General features: G+C 42.9%; 1 protein-coding gene across 1 annotated transcript in view; it reads left to right on the forward strand.

Moving 5' to 3' along the window:
• The window catches only part of LOC121855285, a gene marked incomplete in the record, with an annotated part of 205,963 nt that overhangs the window by 110,600 nt on the left and 80,259 nt on the right, over positions 1-15,104 (forward strand). Inside the window, 1 exon segment of the mRNA XM_042350203.1 lies at positions 7,219-7,438. Within this exon segment, the coding sequence (XP_042206137.1) occupies positions 7,219-7,438 (220 nt within the window).

A 15,104-nucleotide genomic window follows, 5' to 3' on the forward strand; every position in this document is an offset into this window, starting at 1 on the left:
CATCTGTACAGAATTCCCAACTTTCGGGAGGCAGCTTTAGTTATACTAAGGATGTGTGATTTCCAGGACATATTGGAGGAAATGGTGAGGCCTAACATATTTATTTCAGAATTTGGGGGGATGATAGCGTCCTGAAATGTAATTGGTGGGAGATCGTCGACTTTACAAAGTGTAATTGGTAAATATTGAGTTTTGTTACTATTGAACTTAACCAAGTTTGTATCTCCCCATTCAGAGATGCTGCACAGATCCGCGTTGATAGAAGTAATGATATCAGTTCTAGAAACAGATCTAGTTTGAGAGTTAGGAGGAAGGGGAAAATGTGAGGAAGAGTGAAGAGTAGAATCATCGGCGTAAGAATGGATAGAATTAGTTGTAGTGTGAAGTAAATCATTGATAAAAAGAAGAAAGAGAGTTGGTGAAAGAACAGAACCCTGTGGGACGCCACTATTGGTAGAGAAAGAGCGAGAAATCGATCCCTCGACAACAACTGCCATGGATCGATTCTCAAGGAAGCTAGAGATGAGAGAACAAAGTGGGGGAGAGAAACCAAAAGAGGGAAGTTTAGATAGCAAAGACTTGTGCCATACCCTGTCAAATGCTTTGGAGATGTCGAGGGCCACGACAAAAGTTTCCCCATAATCCCTAAGAGAGGATGACCAAAGATGGGTGCAATAGGAGAGCAGATCACCAGTAGATCTTGCCTGGCGAAAGCCATACTGGTGATCCGACAAAAGAGAAAGGCGTTCAAGGTGACGGAGAAAATGGGAGTTCAAGATAGTTTCGAAAATCTTAGAGAGGGATGAAGTTAGGGCAATGGGGCGATAGTTAGAGGGATTAGAATGGTCACCCTTCTTCGGGATGGACTGAACCAAGGCATGCTTCCAAGAAGAAGGAAAAGTTTTCGTTTTGAGGCAAAGGCGAAAGAGGCAAGCAAGCACAGGGGCCAGGGCTTCAGCACACTCCTTCAGAACACGAGGGGGTATTCCGTCCGGTCCATGCGCCTTACTCACATCCAACCTGGATAACACACCGGTAACCCTGCGAGTGGAGATTATAGGAAAGTGCATAGGTTCAGTAGGAGGTGCAGGGGTAGGAGGGATAGAGTGGGAATCGTCTAAGGTGGAATTAGAGGAGAATAAGGTGCCAAAGAGGTTGGCTTTCTCAGGGGGAGAGTTGGCTATAGAGTTATTGGGACGGAAGAGGGGAGGAAAAGAAGGCCTGCAGAAGTTGTTACAGATGTTTTTAGCTAAGGACCAGAAGGATTTACTAGAGGAAGAATTAGTCAGGACAGCAGTCTTTCTTTTAATAAAATTCCGCTTGGCCCTACGAAGAATAGCCTTACAACGATTCCTAGAAGTAATGAAAGAGGTGTGGGTAATAGGAGAAGGAGATAGTTTCATAGCTCGATATGCCCTATCTCTCACCCTGCAAGCAAGAGAGCAGGAGCGATCAAACCATGATTGTAATGTGAAAGTTTTGGTAGAAGATGGGATAAATGCACTCATACCACCCTGTATAACCCCAGCAATGCTGTATGGAAACAGAAGAAGGCAGAGCATTCCACAGTTTGGCTGTGTGAGGAAAGAAGGTTATTCTAGTGTGACCGACATACACAGAGAAACGGTGGGCAACACAAGTGTTAGGAGCTCATGGCCTTGCCAGCGGTACACAGGCTGCATATCTGTTTTAGAATTTGCAGAATGGTTGCGTCCTGAACTGTCATTGGTGGGAGATAATCTAATTTGGAAAGTGTAATTGGTAAATACTGTGTTTTATTACAATTGAATTTAACCAAGTTTCTACCTCCACATTCGGAGATGCTGCACAAATCCGCATTGATAGTGAAATGATATCAGCTCTAGAAACAGATCTAGTTTGAGAGTTAGGGGGAAGGGAAAAATGTGAGGAGTGGAATCATCAGCGTTGCCAATTGATACTATGGGCATGAAATCGGAATCCATTCTGGTGTCCCATGTTGTCATGCCAGCATTGCCGGGGTTTTTCACCACTTTCCCATCTGGCTTTAGCTGGCCTGACCGGCAAACCAACTGGAAATGTCCTGATTTGCTACACAACATGCATTTCTTGCCCCAGGCCTTGCACTTTTCCTTCCTGATGTCGGCCTAGGCCTTAGCCGCATTTCCCTTCTTTCTGCAATCGGCACATTTCAAGGTTGGGCTGACATCTGCAACCCCAAATCGCTTTTGTTGTTGGAATTCTGATAGCTTGCGGTGGAGTCCCGCCATTTGGTCAGACAGGAGACCCTGTGATATCAGTCCTGAATCCTTGGCTTGACAAAAGTCAAAACAGCATCGAGGTCCATGTTTTTTTGGGTCCAGGTGACTGAGTAGGTCCTTCTGGATATCTATATTGAGCAGGCCTTGCGTGACTTGATCTCGGATGACCTCTTCTGCATAGCTAACATCTGTGTCGCACTCATCCTGGTGCACTTCACACTATAGTTAGACAGATGCTTGCCCCATGGCATTGACAGCAAAGTTTCACATCTGCTTGCCATTGTTCTGTGTCAGGTGGCCCAGTTGCATCCTAATCTCCATCCTGTTAGTTTTCTCACTGCCAGTCTTCTGATTTCACGAAGGAGGTGGGTCTCATCATTGGTGGAAAGCCTGCCCCCCCCCAGGTTCCTATGGAAGCTGCTGCAAAGAGCTTCCTCACAGCTTTCAAGGAGTTGCACTGCAACCATGCAACCACTTCCACAGTCAGGCCAGTGGTGGTCTCGTAGGGGGCCTAGTTCTCTTCAGTCAGGCCAGCAGTGAGCTTGGGTTGTATGGTATTCTGAGGTTTGGATCCTCCTGTTGTGGTCGCGACCGGTGCTGTGGCGGTCATCATTGGTGGGTGCACGTTTGCCTGGTGTATCTCAAGCACTCGGATAGCTCCTGTCGCGTACAACTGTGGGGTCTCATATGGGCAGCCCTGCATGGTGCAGGGCAGCTGCATTATAACTGTCACTTGAGAATATTGGGTTTAGTTTATCTTTTGTAGTGTAGGTTCTTATCTTACTCACTGTGCCATCAATGTTTATGGGGCAGAGGAATAGACACTTGTCTGTTTGAAATGTATTTGATTTCCTTCAACGCACACAAAAATCCCAAATAGTGATATCTCCATTAGCCAGAACATTGGTGCAGATCACTTCTGGAAATGAGAGATTTCCGGGTAACGAGACAACTCTTTCAAAGCCAGAAAAAAAATCCCTCATCCCCGGAATTTTCCGGGTAATGGAAAAATTTTCTCGGGAGTTCCAGAAGTTGCCCATTACATCATCTTTCGAATCCAGAAAAATATTCCCCCTCCCTGGAATTTTCCAGGTATCAGGAAAATTTCAATTCTGGCTATTGGAGAGTTCCAGGTTTGAGGGATTGCGTCTAACGGAGATGTTACTACTGTATTACCCAAGTAGTACCCCATAATAACATTTATACCTTGTGACACTTGCCAGATGCTTCTGGTGTTATTGTACAGGGGTACCCAGTGACAGCACTAGGATCCCGCTTCCTCTATTAAGGAATGAACTATTGAAATTGAAAAATTGAATAAGTAGTACTACCAACTAAACATTACACAAATAGTATAATCAAACAAACAGTGCACAAGTAGTATTATCAAAAGTTATTAATGTACAACAGTTCACAACTCTTACTGTCACAAACTCTAGCATTTTCTCCATCCACTTTTTCACCTTTTGTACTTTCTCCACCTGTTGGGTTTTTAAATTTATTGTTTATCTTTAGTTAATCTCACAAAAATCCAATCGGGAGGCTGTATCCTCTTAATTATCAGTCAATGGTCAATATGCTGCCACTACCCTTAACTCAACAACTATGTCAGTGAGTATGGGAAAATAATGAGTTTTTATATTCACTGTGGATAAGGTCACTTGGTAATATTTTTGCTTACAAATGGTGCAAAGTTATCACAGGATCATGTAAATATCAAATTACACTATTTACATTTATTAACAAAATAAACTTCATATACTGCACACGTATAGCAAAGGAGTTATCAGGTTATTGTGAAAGTTTCACTATTAAATCACTTAGGTTTACCTCCTTGGTCAATCCACTTAGAAACTTCTAAGGGTTAATTTGCGAGTCCACAAGTCTCGCAACGAATGTTGGTGAGGGCTCAGGGTAAATGTGGCACGACCTCTCTGTATGAAGTCTGATTGCACACTCCTACTAATCATATGGTTACATCTCTGAGGGAACTGGTTCCCCCTTGGAAGTATTGCTGACTTAGTATTAATAGTCACCAGCAGCTTGGCTGGTCATTTTGCCTGGCCAACAGCTGGCCAGGGCTTTTCATAGCCCTGGGCCATCTGGCCAGACTAGCTCCAAGGATTGGACTTACCAGTGCCAGTGATGAAAATCTGTACCATATATGTCGGCGTACAAGGCCACGGGGTGTATAAAACGACCCCCAAAATTTCCATTTAAAAACATTGGTTTTGAGCTATACACTGTATAAGACTACCACAAATCTGACACTTACCACTGGGAGCTTACTGCCCCAGTAGTCCTTTACCAACCATCCCACTAACCAGTGGAGTGATGCTGTTAAACACACTGCTAAGCAACACATCCTTGGTTATTTAAAATGAGGCCAATTCACTTCAAGTAATGGCATCAAACGTTCCCAGCTGGTGTAGTGTAAACACTAGTGATGTCACTTAGGTGTCGTCTGGAACTAATGTCGGTGTCGAGTATAATTTTACCATTTACATGAAATGGATTTACTGATTTATTTGTTTATTTATTTATTTATAATATACTGTATTATATTAGAAATGTAGGCATAAAATACAATGCAGGAATTTTCTTTAATTTATAAACTTGCTTCGCTTGACGATCGGTAGGACTGGCTGTTTGTTTACTTCGGCAGCAGGTGCAAATGGCAGGCGGTGCATGATGATCCCTGCTTTTATTATGTTGTTATTTTACGGTATTTACGGTATGTTAGACAGGTTTATAATACATTTTTATTATTTTAATATACCGGTAATTTATTTTTAATCTAGCTTCCCAAACTTAATTTCAGTAGAAAATAATTAGTGGTAGGACCGTGGGATTAAGGAGAGTGTTTTATAATGTTCTCCATCACCACTGGTGACGCACTAAACCACAGGATGTAGAGGTTCTGATTTTATACCCGGCGTTTAAGATGACCCCCTAATTTTGGGCTGATTTTTTTAAGGTTCAAATTCCGTCTTTTAAGCCGACATATACGCTACACTGCACGTTGCTACAGCTGAAACCAATTACAGGCTAGTCACCTCCATCACAACAACACAACAGTCGACAACTCTCCTGGTCAACAAGTTGTTATTTTCACTATTCCCACTCACCCACTAACACCTCAAACACCTAATCCACCCACTTCTTCACCTTTAGTACTTTCTCCACCCATTACCACCTCTAACACTTTCTCCACCCACTATTCCACCTATAGCATTTTTCTCCACCTATTTTTCCACCTTTAGTACTTTCTCTACGCACTTTTCAACAATCAAGATCTCTACTCTACATGTTCCTGGATCCTTGCCCTTCCAGAATATCTTGTTTCTATCATACTTTCTGAGCTACCTTTCCACTTTATTTTTTGTTTACAGCAGACTGAGCTTTCTACGGCCCATGTCTCCATAATCTCATCTGCTGCACCTCACATTGAACTGACGTTAAGACATCCAGCTCTAACCCCAACTATGTCAGGTTCCTTCACTGTGATTGCTTGTCATTTCCTGCCTGGTCCCGCTGACTGTTCGACACCGCCTGGTGGAGTACCCCAATCTCAGAAATCTTTGTAGTAAGCACCTCTCCCAATTCTGGGGAGGAGACGGGTCTTACCCCCTCTCTTTGGTGCTTGGTGGAGTTGTGGGTAATGTGGGAGGGGATGTCCTCTCCTTTGTGGAGGAGGCTGACCTTCTGCACAAGCTTTGAGTTTTATCTATTAATGTTTAAATGTTTTTTGAAAGATGTATGTTATTTGTTACTTATGTTTATTACCTTGTATTATTTGATTTGAGTCTTTAATTCAGCGATATATGACTTAAGTTAATTGTTGCATCGCCAGGGATGTAATTACCATAATCAATCAATCAATCAATCTTGTAGCATTCATTAGTGTGGTGTTCGGGTGGTTTTTATGTGGTATGACTATACAGTATTTGTAGCTCATGGTAGCATTTGTCTTTATTGGTAATGTAGTTAACTTAGGTTTTGGCATGCTTGCAACCCATATGCCATAGCAAGAGCAGTCCTGGGGCCTCGGGATGACCCACCATGACCACCTTCAGGGACATCCTTCCTTATGCGACACGGCACTAATGCTCACTGTGGTATTATGCGCTTGATTATGGAGTAGCCTCTCAAGGGGCTACCCTTGAGTTCAGGCTCCTGTATTATCAAGTGGAAGTCCCCAGCCTGTAAAAGGCTCACCCAGTACCCTCTGTATAGGCAACATGCTAGCCCAGAAAATACAGCAGAGACTAGAGGATAGGCACTGCTCTGTTTGACCTAATTGCCATCAGGCATGTTGAAGCAAGGTTTTATGGCTGGATGCCCCTCCTAACACCAACTCACAGGGTGAGAACAGTTGGCAAGCCAGGTTCACATATCCTTGAGGTAATCAAAGAAGGTGCCTACCCACAACCCAAACCCAAGCAAAACCAGGCCAGCTTTGTCTAACATATGCTTCACTTCTTCTTATTTCTTTGTGTCTGTGTGCTGTATTCTAATTAGTTAACAAAGAAATAATGATAATTGATACAATTTTCAGTCAATTTGACCAAAGACAGGTGACAAAGTCATCAGAGGCTTGTTTTCAGTATAGTTCTTATGTCAGCAGCATCAGGTGTTCTTAAGGCCAAGTACTAAGCAGATCCAACATTGCTTAACTTTGCTGATTGGACAAGAAAGTGTTTCCAACATGGTACAGTTACTAAAGAGTCTAATATGAAGTTGTGAATATTATTTAAATTTTATGAAGTTACCTGAATAAAGGAGGTATGATACTGTAAGAAAGACACAAGAATGGTTGAAAGTGTTTCAATTTACTAGAAGGATTTTCTGTCATCTTTCACCAATGATCTATCTTCACATTTGTATGTACATTTTTGCTATACAGTACTTGATTTAATAGGACTAGACAGTAACAAATAATTTAGGTGGTTTTTTATCTATGGTTTTCTGTACTCAGGCGCACTGGAGGAAGTGGTGAACTACACTCACGCCTGGAAGAATGTTATGACCAGTTTCGCCAACTAGAACGTGAACGTAAGAAGACAGAAGCAGAACTTGCAAGGTGTTTTCCTGGAAAGAGAGTTTCTTCTGCTAATACTGTGCCACTCCCTCGTCTCCCGCCATCTCCTTCGCGTGTTGATCGACTCATTATAGACCACCTTCGGGAGCATGCACGAGTATGTATCTTTGTATAAATGCAAATTTTTGTTGTTACTAAACTATATCTTATGAAGCTTTCAAGATACTGTACTTATTAGACTTGTGTGGCACTGCAGATGATCCTCATTAAACCTCCTTGACACCCCCCCCACACCCCGGTGGGAGCTGCCTTGATGGTGGTGGGGGGGGGGGGCTTTCAAGTCCCGGTGATCCGATGAGTAGCACCAGATGGGGGCTTCCCCTCTCTGAGGAGGGATGGGAAGGGTTTCCCAAACCCAGTGGATCATCAGGGATGCTCCACACAAAAATGGCTCCTATCATGCTGCCGCTGGCAGCTTCATCTTCAACTCAGACCACTGGAGCTGGAATACTCTCTCACGTGTTTGCTGTGCATGGTGTCCTATAATGATGGGAGATGGGAGTCTTGGAGTTTGAGTGATGCTGCATGCTAGCAACACACCTCTTTGGTTCCCAATTCCAGCTAAATGGGTGGCTTGGTTGGGCCCGATCAAGTCAATCAGCTGGTCATAGTGTGGCTAGGGTCAAGTGGGCATCAGGGGACCTGGCACTCCTATGGTCGAGGAGCTGCCGTCTTGGCCACCTGGTGGTTACCCGCGTATACTCCTCCACTACCCCTGAGGTCACAAGGGTTTTATCTCTGGCATTGACCTCCCCTTGTTGGGCTCGGTGAGGGGTGGGGGGAATGAAGCAATTAAGTTCTTTTTTATGGAAAGGAAAAACCCAAATAACCGGCCAGATACAACCCTCCCCCCCCCATGACCCTGGACCCGTCCCTGGACCCTCCTCTGGATTGACATTTGCTACATTGCGGCCCTATCAGATTGGGAAAAGTGGCTCTGCGTCATGACAGATACTCAAGTATAAGACCCGCGGGAGGCCCACTGGCCCTGGCACCCCCCCATGACGCTTCTACCCGTGAGATACTACCAGGTGTGTTCATGCAGGTAGAATTGGCAAAATATCTAGTGCTCTGTATCATGGAAGGCAAGCCTGTAATGGACCTGGACATTTTTATATTAACAGGGAAAGAACCAAAAATATTCACTCAGCAAGATGGTAGCCCCCTAGTGGAGGTCTCCTCCCCCAAGGAGAGTGCTCTACTCTGTGCCCTGTCTGAGGTACCTGGTGCTCCAGTCTTCTGTACTTCACATGCCACCTTTAACCAGTGTCGAGGGATGGTATTCTCAAAACAGCTGCTCTGGTACTCAGAAAAGCTTCTGGCAGAGCTCCAAGTCCAAAAGGTGGTGAAAGTGAATAGTTTCCACAAGAAAGAAAATGGCACTCTTAACCATACACCAATTCTGTTATTGACATTTGAATGCTTCAAAATTCCAACTTCTATCAAGGTTGCCTGGATCTTTCAAGGTGAAACCATATGTCCCAAACTCTGGACGATGCTTCAATTGTCAGATGTAAGACCAAGTCAGCTGCACTTGTCATAAGTTAGAGCAGGGAGTTCCTGCAGTACTGTATGTGTTAACTGTGGTAAGGGCCATGAGGGTCAGAAATGTCCGGGTCCGATCTGCTATTTTCACTGTAGTGAGGCTCACCCGGCCTCTTCTAGTGGATGTGACCAGTTCCGAATTAAGAAAGAGTTACTAAATATCTGCATGAGAGACAACATGAGCTTTGCTGAAGCCAGAAGCACAGCACTGAAATTTATCTCAAGTCATGATGATAACTATGCACAGGTTCTATCCTGACACAAGGCTCGGCAAACTGTTGCTGGGACACCGCCTCGAGAATCATCAGTAGCTGTATTGAATTCAGCTCCCCCACCTGAATATGCCACCAAACCTCAGACTTCTCCTGTAGTGGCTCAGGTCCATATGGATGAGGCAGGCACATCTGCTACTCCTCATCTTTCCTCCACCAGCCATCCTGGTACTACAAGAATTTCAGCTAAATGCAACCTAGGGTCCTCAAAGTCTCTGGAGGTAGACGATCCACCAAACAAGATATCAATGGTAGAATCATCTGACTGTTGCAAACTTCAGAACCTTATTCTGAGTACCAGACACTCCAACAGATGTCAGCTTAGGTTGGTACCTCCTCCTCAGAGATGCCGACTGATCCTCTTCCGGAAGTATCTGGTGACAAGACCCCAGCTAAAGTAGAGTTGGCAGCTGGGACCCCTGACATGGATCACCTCTCGATATTCCATCTGGGGAGCCATCTCCAAGGGTTAACTATGGTGTGGGTCCACTGGATGGGTCTACATCTGGGTCGACTGTGGCCACAAAACCACAGACACCTCTTTTAACCCTGGGGCAGGACAGAAAAGCCCAGTCCTACTCCAGGTGCATCCTCCAGGCCCCAACACCCACACTAAGCCTAAATGCCTGTTGGGGGCTGCACACTCACCTTCCCCTACTTAGGTATCCAATAATCATAGTCCAATGGAATTGTTGAGGCTAAGGAGCCAACTGGGAAAAACTCCAGTTGCACCTGAGCATATTCTCCCCAATACAGGTAGTTCTGCTATAACGCGATAATTGAGTTCTTGTAAAATATCGTGTTATAGAAAATCGCGTAATAGAAATAACAGGGCTTATGGAGAAAATAGGGTTAGGTGCAGATTACTCGAAATCGAAAAAATTTAATAGTTAGCCTAACACAAAGGAAAGCACAGTCTAAATAAATGTTACATTCATATCTAATAATGAAATCATCCAGTAAATGTAACACTTTACTTGATGGGGGAGAAGGGTGATTTTGAGGTTGATAAAATCGAGCTTCTCTTCAAGTGTTATATCCTTTCTTTTACGATCATCACCGGGAATTCTATCACCAGAACGCTTCTTGTTGATATTCTTCTTTACTATATTCACAGTTAATACCACAAAATTGGAGAAATAGTAAGCAAAAATCGCGTTATAGCAAACAAGCGTTCGCGTTATACAAATATCGTTCCTAATTCATAAATCGCGTTAGAGCAAATTCGCGTTATCAAAACACGCGTTATAGCAGAACTCACTGTATATATATATATATATATATATATATATATATATATATATATATATATATATATATATATATATATATATATATATATATATATATATATATATATATATATATATATATATATATATATATAAAGTAAAGCTGGAACTTGTCTCAAAGTGTCTCGAGTTCAATATTATCTCATTAATCAACATCGCTGCCTACAGAAACGAAGATCGATATTGATGATAAAAATTATATACCTGTACTATCGTGCACAAAAGTCGTGTCCACTACCCAGCCACAGTGAGGTTTCGAAACAGCTGGGCGAAATGCTATGGTCGGCCAACAGATGTCGCCCACTGTAGTGTGTGTGTGTGTGTGTGTGTGGGGAGGGGGGAGATAGAGGAGGTGGGGGCTGGATGAGAGGCAGGTTAATTATTATTTATACCACTATAATTTCAAGCTGCCTTTTTAACTAAGTTTTGTCTTACGGTTGTTTCTTTATGGTTACGAATTCATGGAACAGGTGCAGTGCCCTGGGTGCTTATTGCCGCTCAGGTCACAATGATACTTTAAAGAATGGAATATATTAAGGATAAAAGTGAAATATGCAAGGGTCAGCTAGTTTTACTCAGCGACCACGTCACAATTTTGTTGTTATTCCGACAAAGAGATTATGGTAATATTTATTTATATTCCACCCATCCTTTGCTTAATAAATATTTGTGATAATATGCAATATTATATAATTATATACTTATGTTAAAAAGAGTGGAGTGAAAAAGTTATCAGTATTGTAAAATAGTATTCAGACTTAATCTAGTTCCAATTCTTCCAAGTTCCAGTGTTTAAACACCCCACCACAATATGCAAGCTTCATATATTTTGGAGTGTGCTCAGTTACCGTTAATATTGTGTGCTGAACATCATGAGCATTTCAATGATGGTAGCTATTGTAACTATATAATTATATTGTGTTATAAGACAACACATTCCACGACGTGTCATACAGATCATTGTATACCACACACAATACATAATTTGTGGCTGTTAAGTTACTTTGTTATGAATTTTCATGAGATATAGTTTAAGACATCATTAAGGACATGGATTTAAGATAACACTGTAGGTGAGTTAATATATATTAATTTTATTTATAAACAATACTAAAATCAATACTAAAATCCAAACAATACACCAATACACACATCTTAGTATTTGGTCCAGCCACCCATTGCATTCAGGACTTCATCAAGGCGATTAGGGATGGAGTCGACCAGCTTCAGGCACACCCCTGGTCGTCGACTTATGCTCTCCCACACGTCGTTAGCTTTGGCCTCTATTGCTGCACAGGTTCGCTGCTCCCCAATATGCCAATCACGTTTCTTCATGGCCCAAATATGTTCAATCGGATTAATATCACATCCTAGTGTTGGCCAGTCGATGACGTCAATTTCAGGGTGATCCTGGAGGTAGTCCTTCACTGTGTTGCTGGTATGAATGGGACTGTTGTCATGAACCAGCCTGATAGTGTGGGGGGCTGGAACTGCCCTAGCCCGGACTGTAGGAATTAGCACTTGCTCCAGGATGTCTACATACTGCTCACCAGTGAAAAGGCCATTGATCTTGACCAGTTCACCTGGCCCATGTGCCCACATCCACCCCCAGAATGACACCGACACCCTACCACTCACTGCGCGATGTTGAATGTGTTTCTCTGGGGGGGCCGCCAGCACTGCCTTGCTTCGGCTCCCACTGCCCTGAACACTATTTCATCGGTAAATATAATGGTTCTCCAGTATTGTTCTGTATGTGGAAGGTGTTCCAATGCGAAGCCAAGTCGACACTCCTTGTGAGTAGGTGTTAGCCACCCTTTGTGAGCTGGAATATGGCAGTCGATCCCGGTTTCATGAAGTCAGCGTCTCGTCGTCATGTGATGGCAGTTGAGGCCCAAATTTCTTGTATGCTCCACTGATGTTCGCATTGGATATACCGTTGCAGCTGCCACGATCATGGCGTCCATCCTTGCCGACGTTACTCGTGGCCTCCCACTTTGAGGTTTCGTCTCCACTGAGCCCTCTTCCTCCCACCGGCGGATCCACCTCCTAATAGTCTTGGTGCTCCTCCCCACTTCGAGAGCAATGTTCGGCACAGTTGCCCCGGCTCTCCACATCCCGATGATTTGGCCTCGCTCAGCAATCACTACCGACGAATTTGCTCATCCTGCAGGCATATCTGAAATGGCAGAGTAATATTATGTTGTGGTAACTGATGCAGGCTTTTATATACTAGAGTAAATTAATGGTATCAGTAACACCTAGGTTAAGTATTATTACTCTGACATAACATTTTGGTTAGGATCAACTGCCCAAGAACCCCTTCCTATTTCATGTATTCATAGTGAACTGCAAGTGGATCCTCCCCCCTCCCCCCCCCCAAACCTCCACCACCAGCCCTGCGACTGTAGAGTGAACATTCGCCGATAATCATCATCAAGATTTAGTTTAACCAGACCACTGACACCCATTTGAGTCTCTCCTAGGGCTGGCCAGAGGGATTAGTTAACATATATTTGTGTTTCTATAATTTAGTGTTATATTGTTTGGAGGAGATTACAGTATTTCAAAAAGGTCAAAACTGAACTTAGGGAAAATTTTGGAGTCTCTGCTAAATTATCTTACATTGTAGGGTTAGTGAAGCACATTGTTCGATACTGATTATAAATAGGACATTCAATGAGAATATGTTGGACTGTTATTTGTGTTCGGCAGTTGGAACATATAGGTGGGGCTCCATTAGGGGAAGACATGAGTTGGCCATGCGTCAATCGCGTATGCCCAATTCTTAGATGATTCAGAATAGTTTCGTGATGTCGAGAGGATTGTTTTGATGGTGACCAAGGATAAACTGATGATTTGATAATTTTTAGCTTATGACTGGTTGGTTCATTTTCCCAGGACTTTTGCCAATCGTCAAATATTAATTGTTTATAGGTAGTTAGCCTCGCCGATAATCAAAATACAGATAGACCCCGACTTACGACGGGGTTTGGGATCCAAATCCAGGTCGTAAGTCCGACATGGTCGTAAGTCCGACAGATAAAAAAATTATTTATTTATTTATTTATTTTTTTTTAAATAAATAAATAATCTACAATGAAATACAGTACAGTAAAAGTAATGAATAATGAGAAATGGATACAGTACAGTGAAAGTAATAAATAATAAGGAATGGTTACAGTGTGACTGAGCACTTACCTTTAATGTAGTCAGCTGAATGCACATGGGGCCCCCATAATTTTCTAATTATACATGGAGACTACATTAACTGGAAACGTTTCAGTATAGAAAATGCGTGTCATTTGAAGAAAATTTTTTTTTTTTTTTTTTAATAAAAAATCTGCGGCGGTCGTAAGTCCCGACGGTCGTAAGTCGTAGCAGTCGTAAGTCGGGGTCTGTCTGTATATGGTTTTCCACTGCTTTACATATTTCTTTGACAATTTTCAGCTATGACATACTTATCTCCGATAAATAATTCATTTAAAATTTATTTTTTTAAAAGAATATTCACTGGTTCCAGAATGTATCTAAACTTACGCCAGTGATGGTCAAGTCTGGTCTTAAATAAGTTCATACTCTGTGCTATCACAACACTACCAGTAACTCTAAATACAAGGGGGAGGAGCCATGTCGTCGGTTCTGTGAGTGTTCATTACAGTAGTGCAATTCGGTTCCATGGGTGGAATAAGGGGAGGGGGGTTGAGGAATGCAGGGGAAGGTAATGTGATGGGATGGAATGTTCGATTGACGTTAGTCTTGGGGGAGGGATGAAGGGAAGAGGTGGGAAAGGGAGGAGTGGAGTGGGGGGGATGGTGGAGGGGGTGTGGGGGGAGAGAATAAGTAGTCGATTAGTGTTTAGGTGTGGTAACCCACGATGCTCAAATTATGAGGTTTAATAGTTGGGTGGGTAGAGGCGGGGGAGGGGGGGGGCCTAGGCGCGAAGTTGGAACTCGTGAATGTATGATGTTGTTTAATGCAAGTTATGGAACATTACAGTATCTTCAAATGGGTTTTCACGCTATTAATAGGCCTTATGTAATCCACCAATAAGGATTACAACAGCACACAGTATGGCTGCAATTGGTAAGAAAAATAAAATATAACATGGCAAAATTTTTGCCCTGCGTAATTTTAACAACCCACCTCACGCCTAAAGTAAACCGAAAAATGCTTGTGTATAGAAGATTTTCAACTCAATATCACATATTCTTTCACCTCTACAAATATCTGCTGTCACTCATGGGACACCCTGCAATAGTATAAGGACGACATGGGCTATGCTGACAAATTAATGTGACTTACCTGTTGGTGACGACGATGGTAGGAATGAGATCTCGGCATGTTTCAGTGTTCGACATCACCTCCTTCCCTTGGTGTGGGTGGCGCCAACCTTGGTAACAACTGGTGTATTCTCCGTGACTACCAGTAATGGTAGTCACGGAGAATTAATTACTGGTGTTCCCATCAGTAGCACCGTCGTAGCCATGAACGGCAGAGATATGGTCGTTGTAGTGCTTTTATTTACCCGTTACACATGTCTCACCTTGCTTAATAATATTAACTATCTTCATGACATTCTTATTGTTATCAGTGTTTGCGGAATTCACGATGTTATGCTCCACCTACACAGAGTCTGTGACTAGACTAACCC

This window comes from Homarus americanus, unplaced genomic scaffold (assembly GCF_018991925.1).
Source record: "Homarus americanus isolate GMGI-L3 unplaced genomic scaffold, GMGI_Hamer_2.0 scaffold51859, whole genome shotgun sequence".
NCBI lineage: Eukaryota > Metazoa > Arthropoda > Malacostraca > Decapoda > Nephropidae > Homarus > Homarus americanus.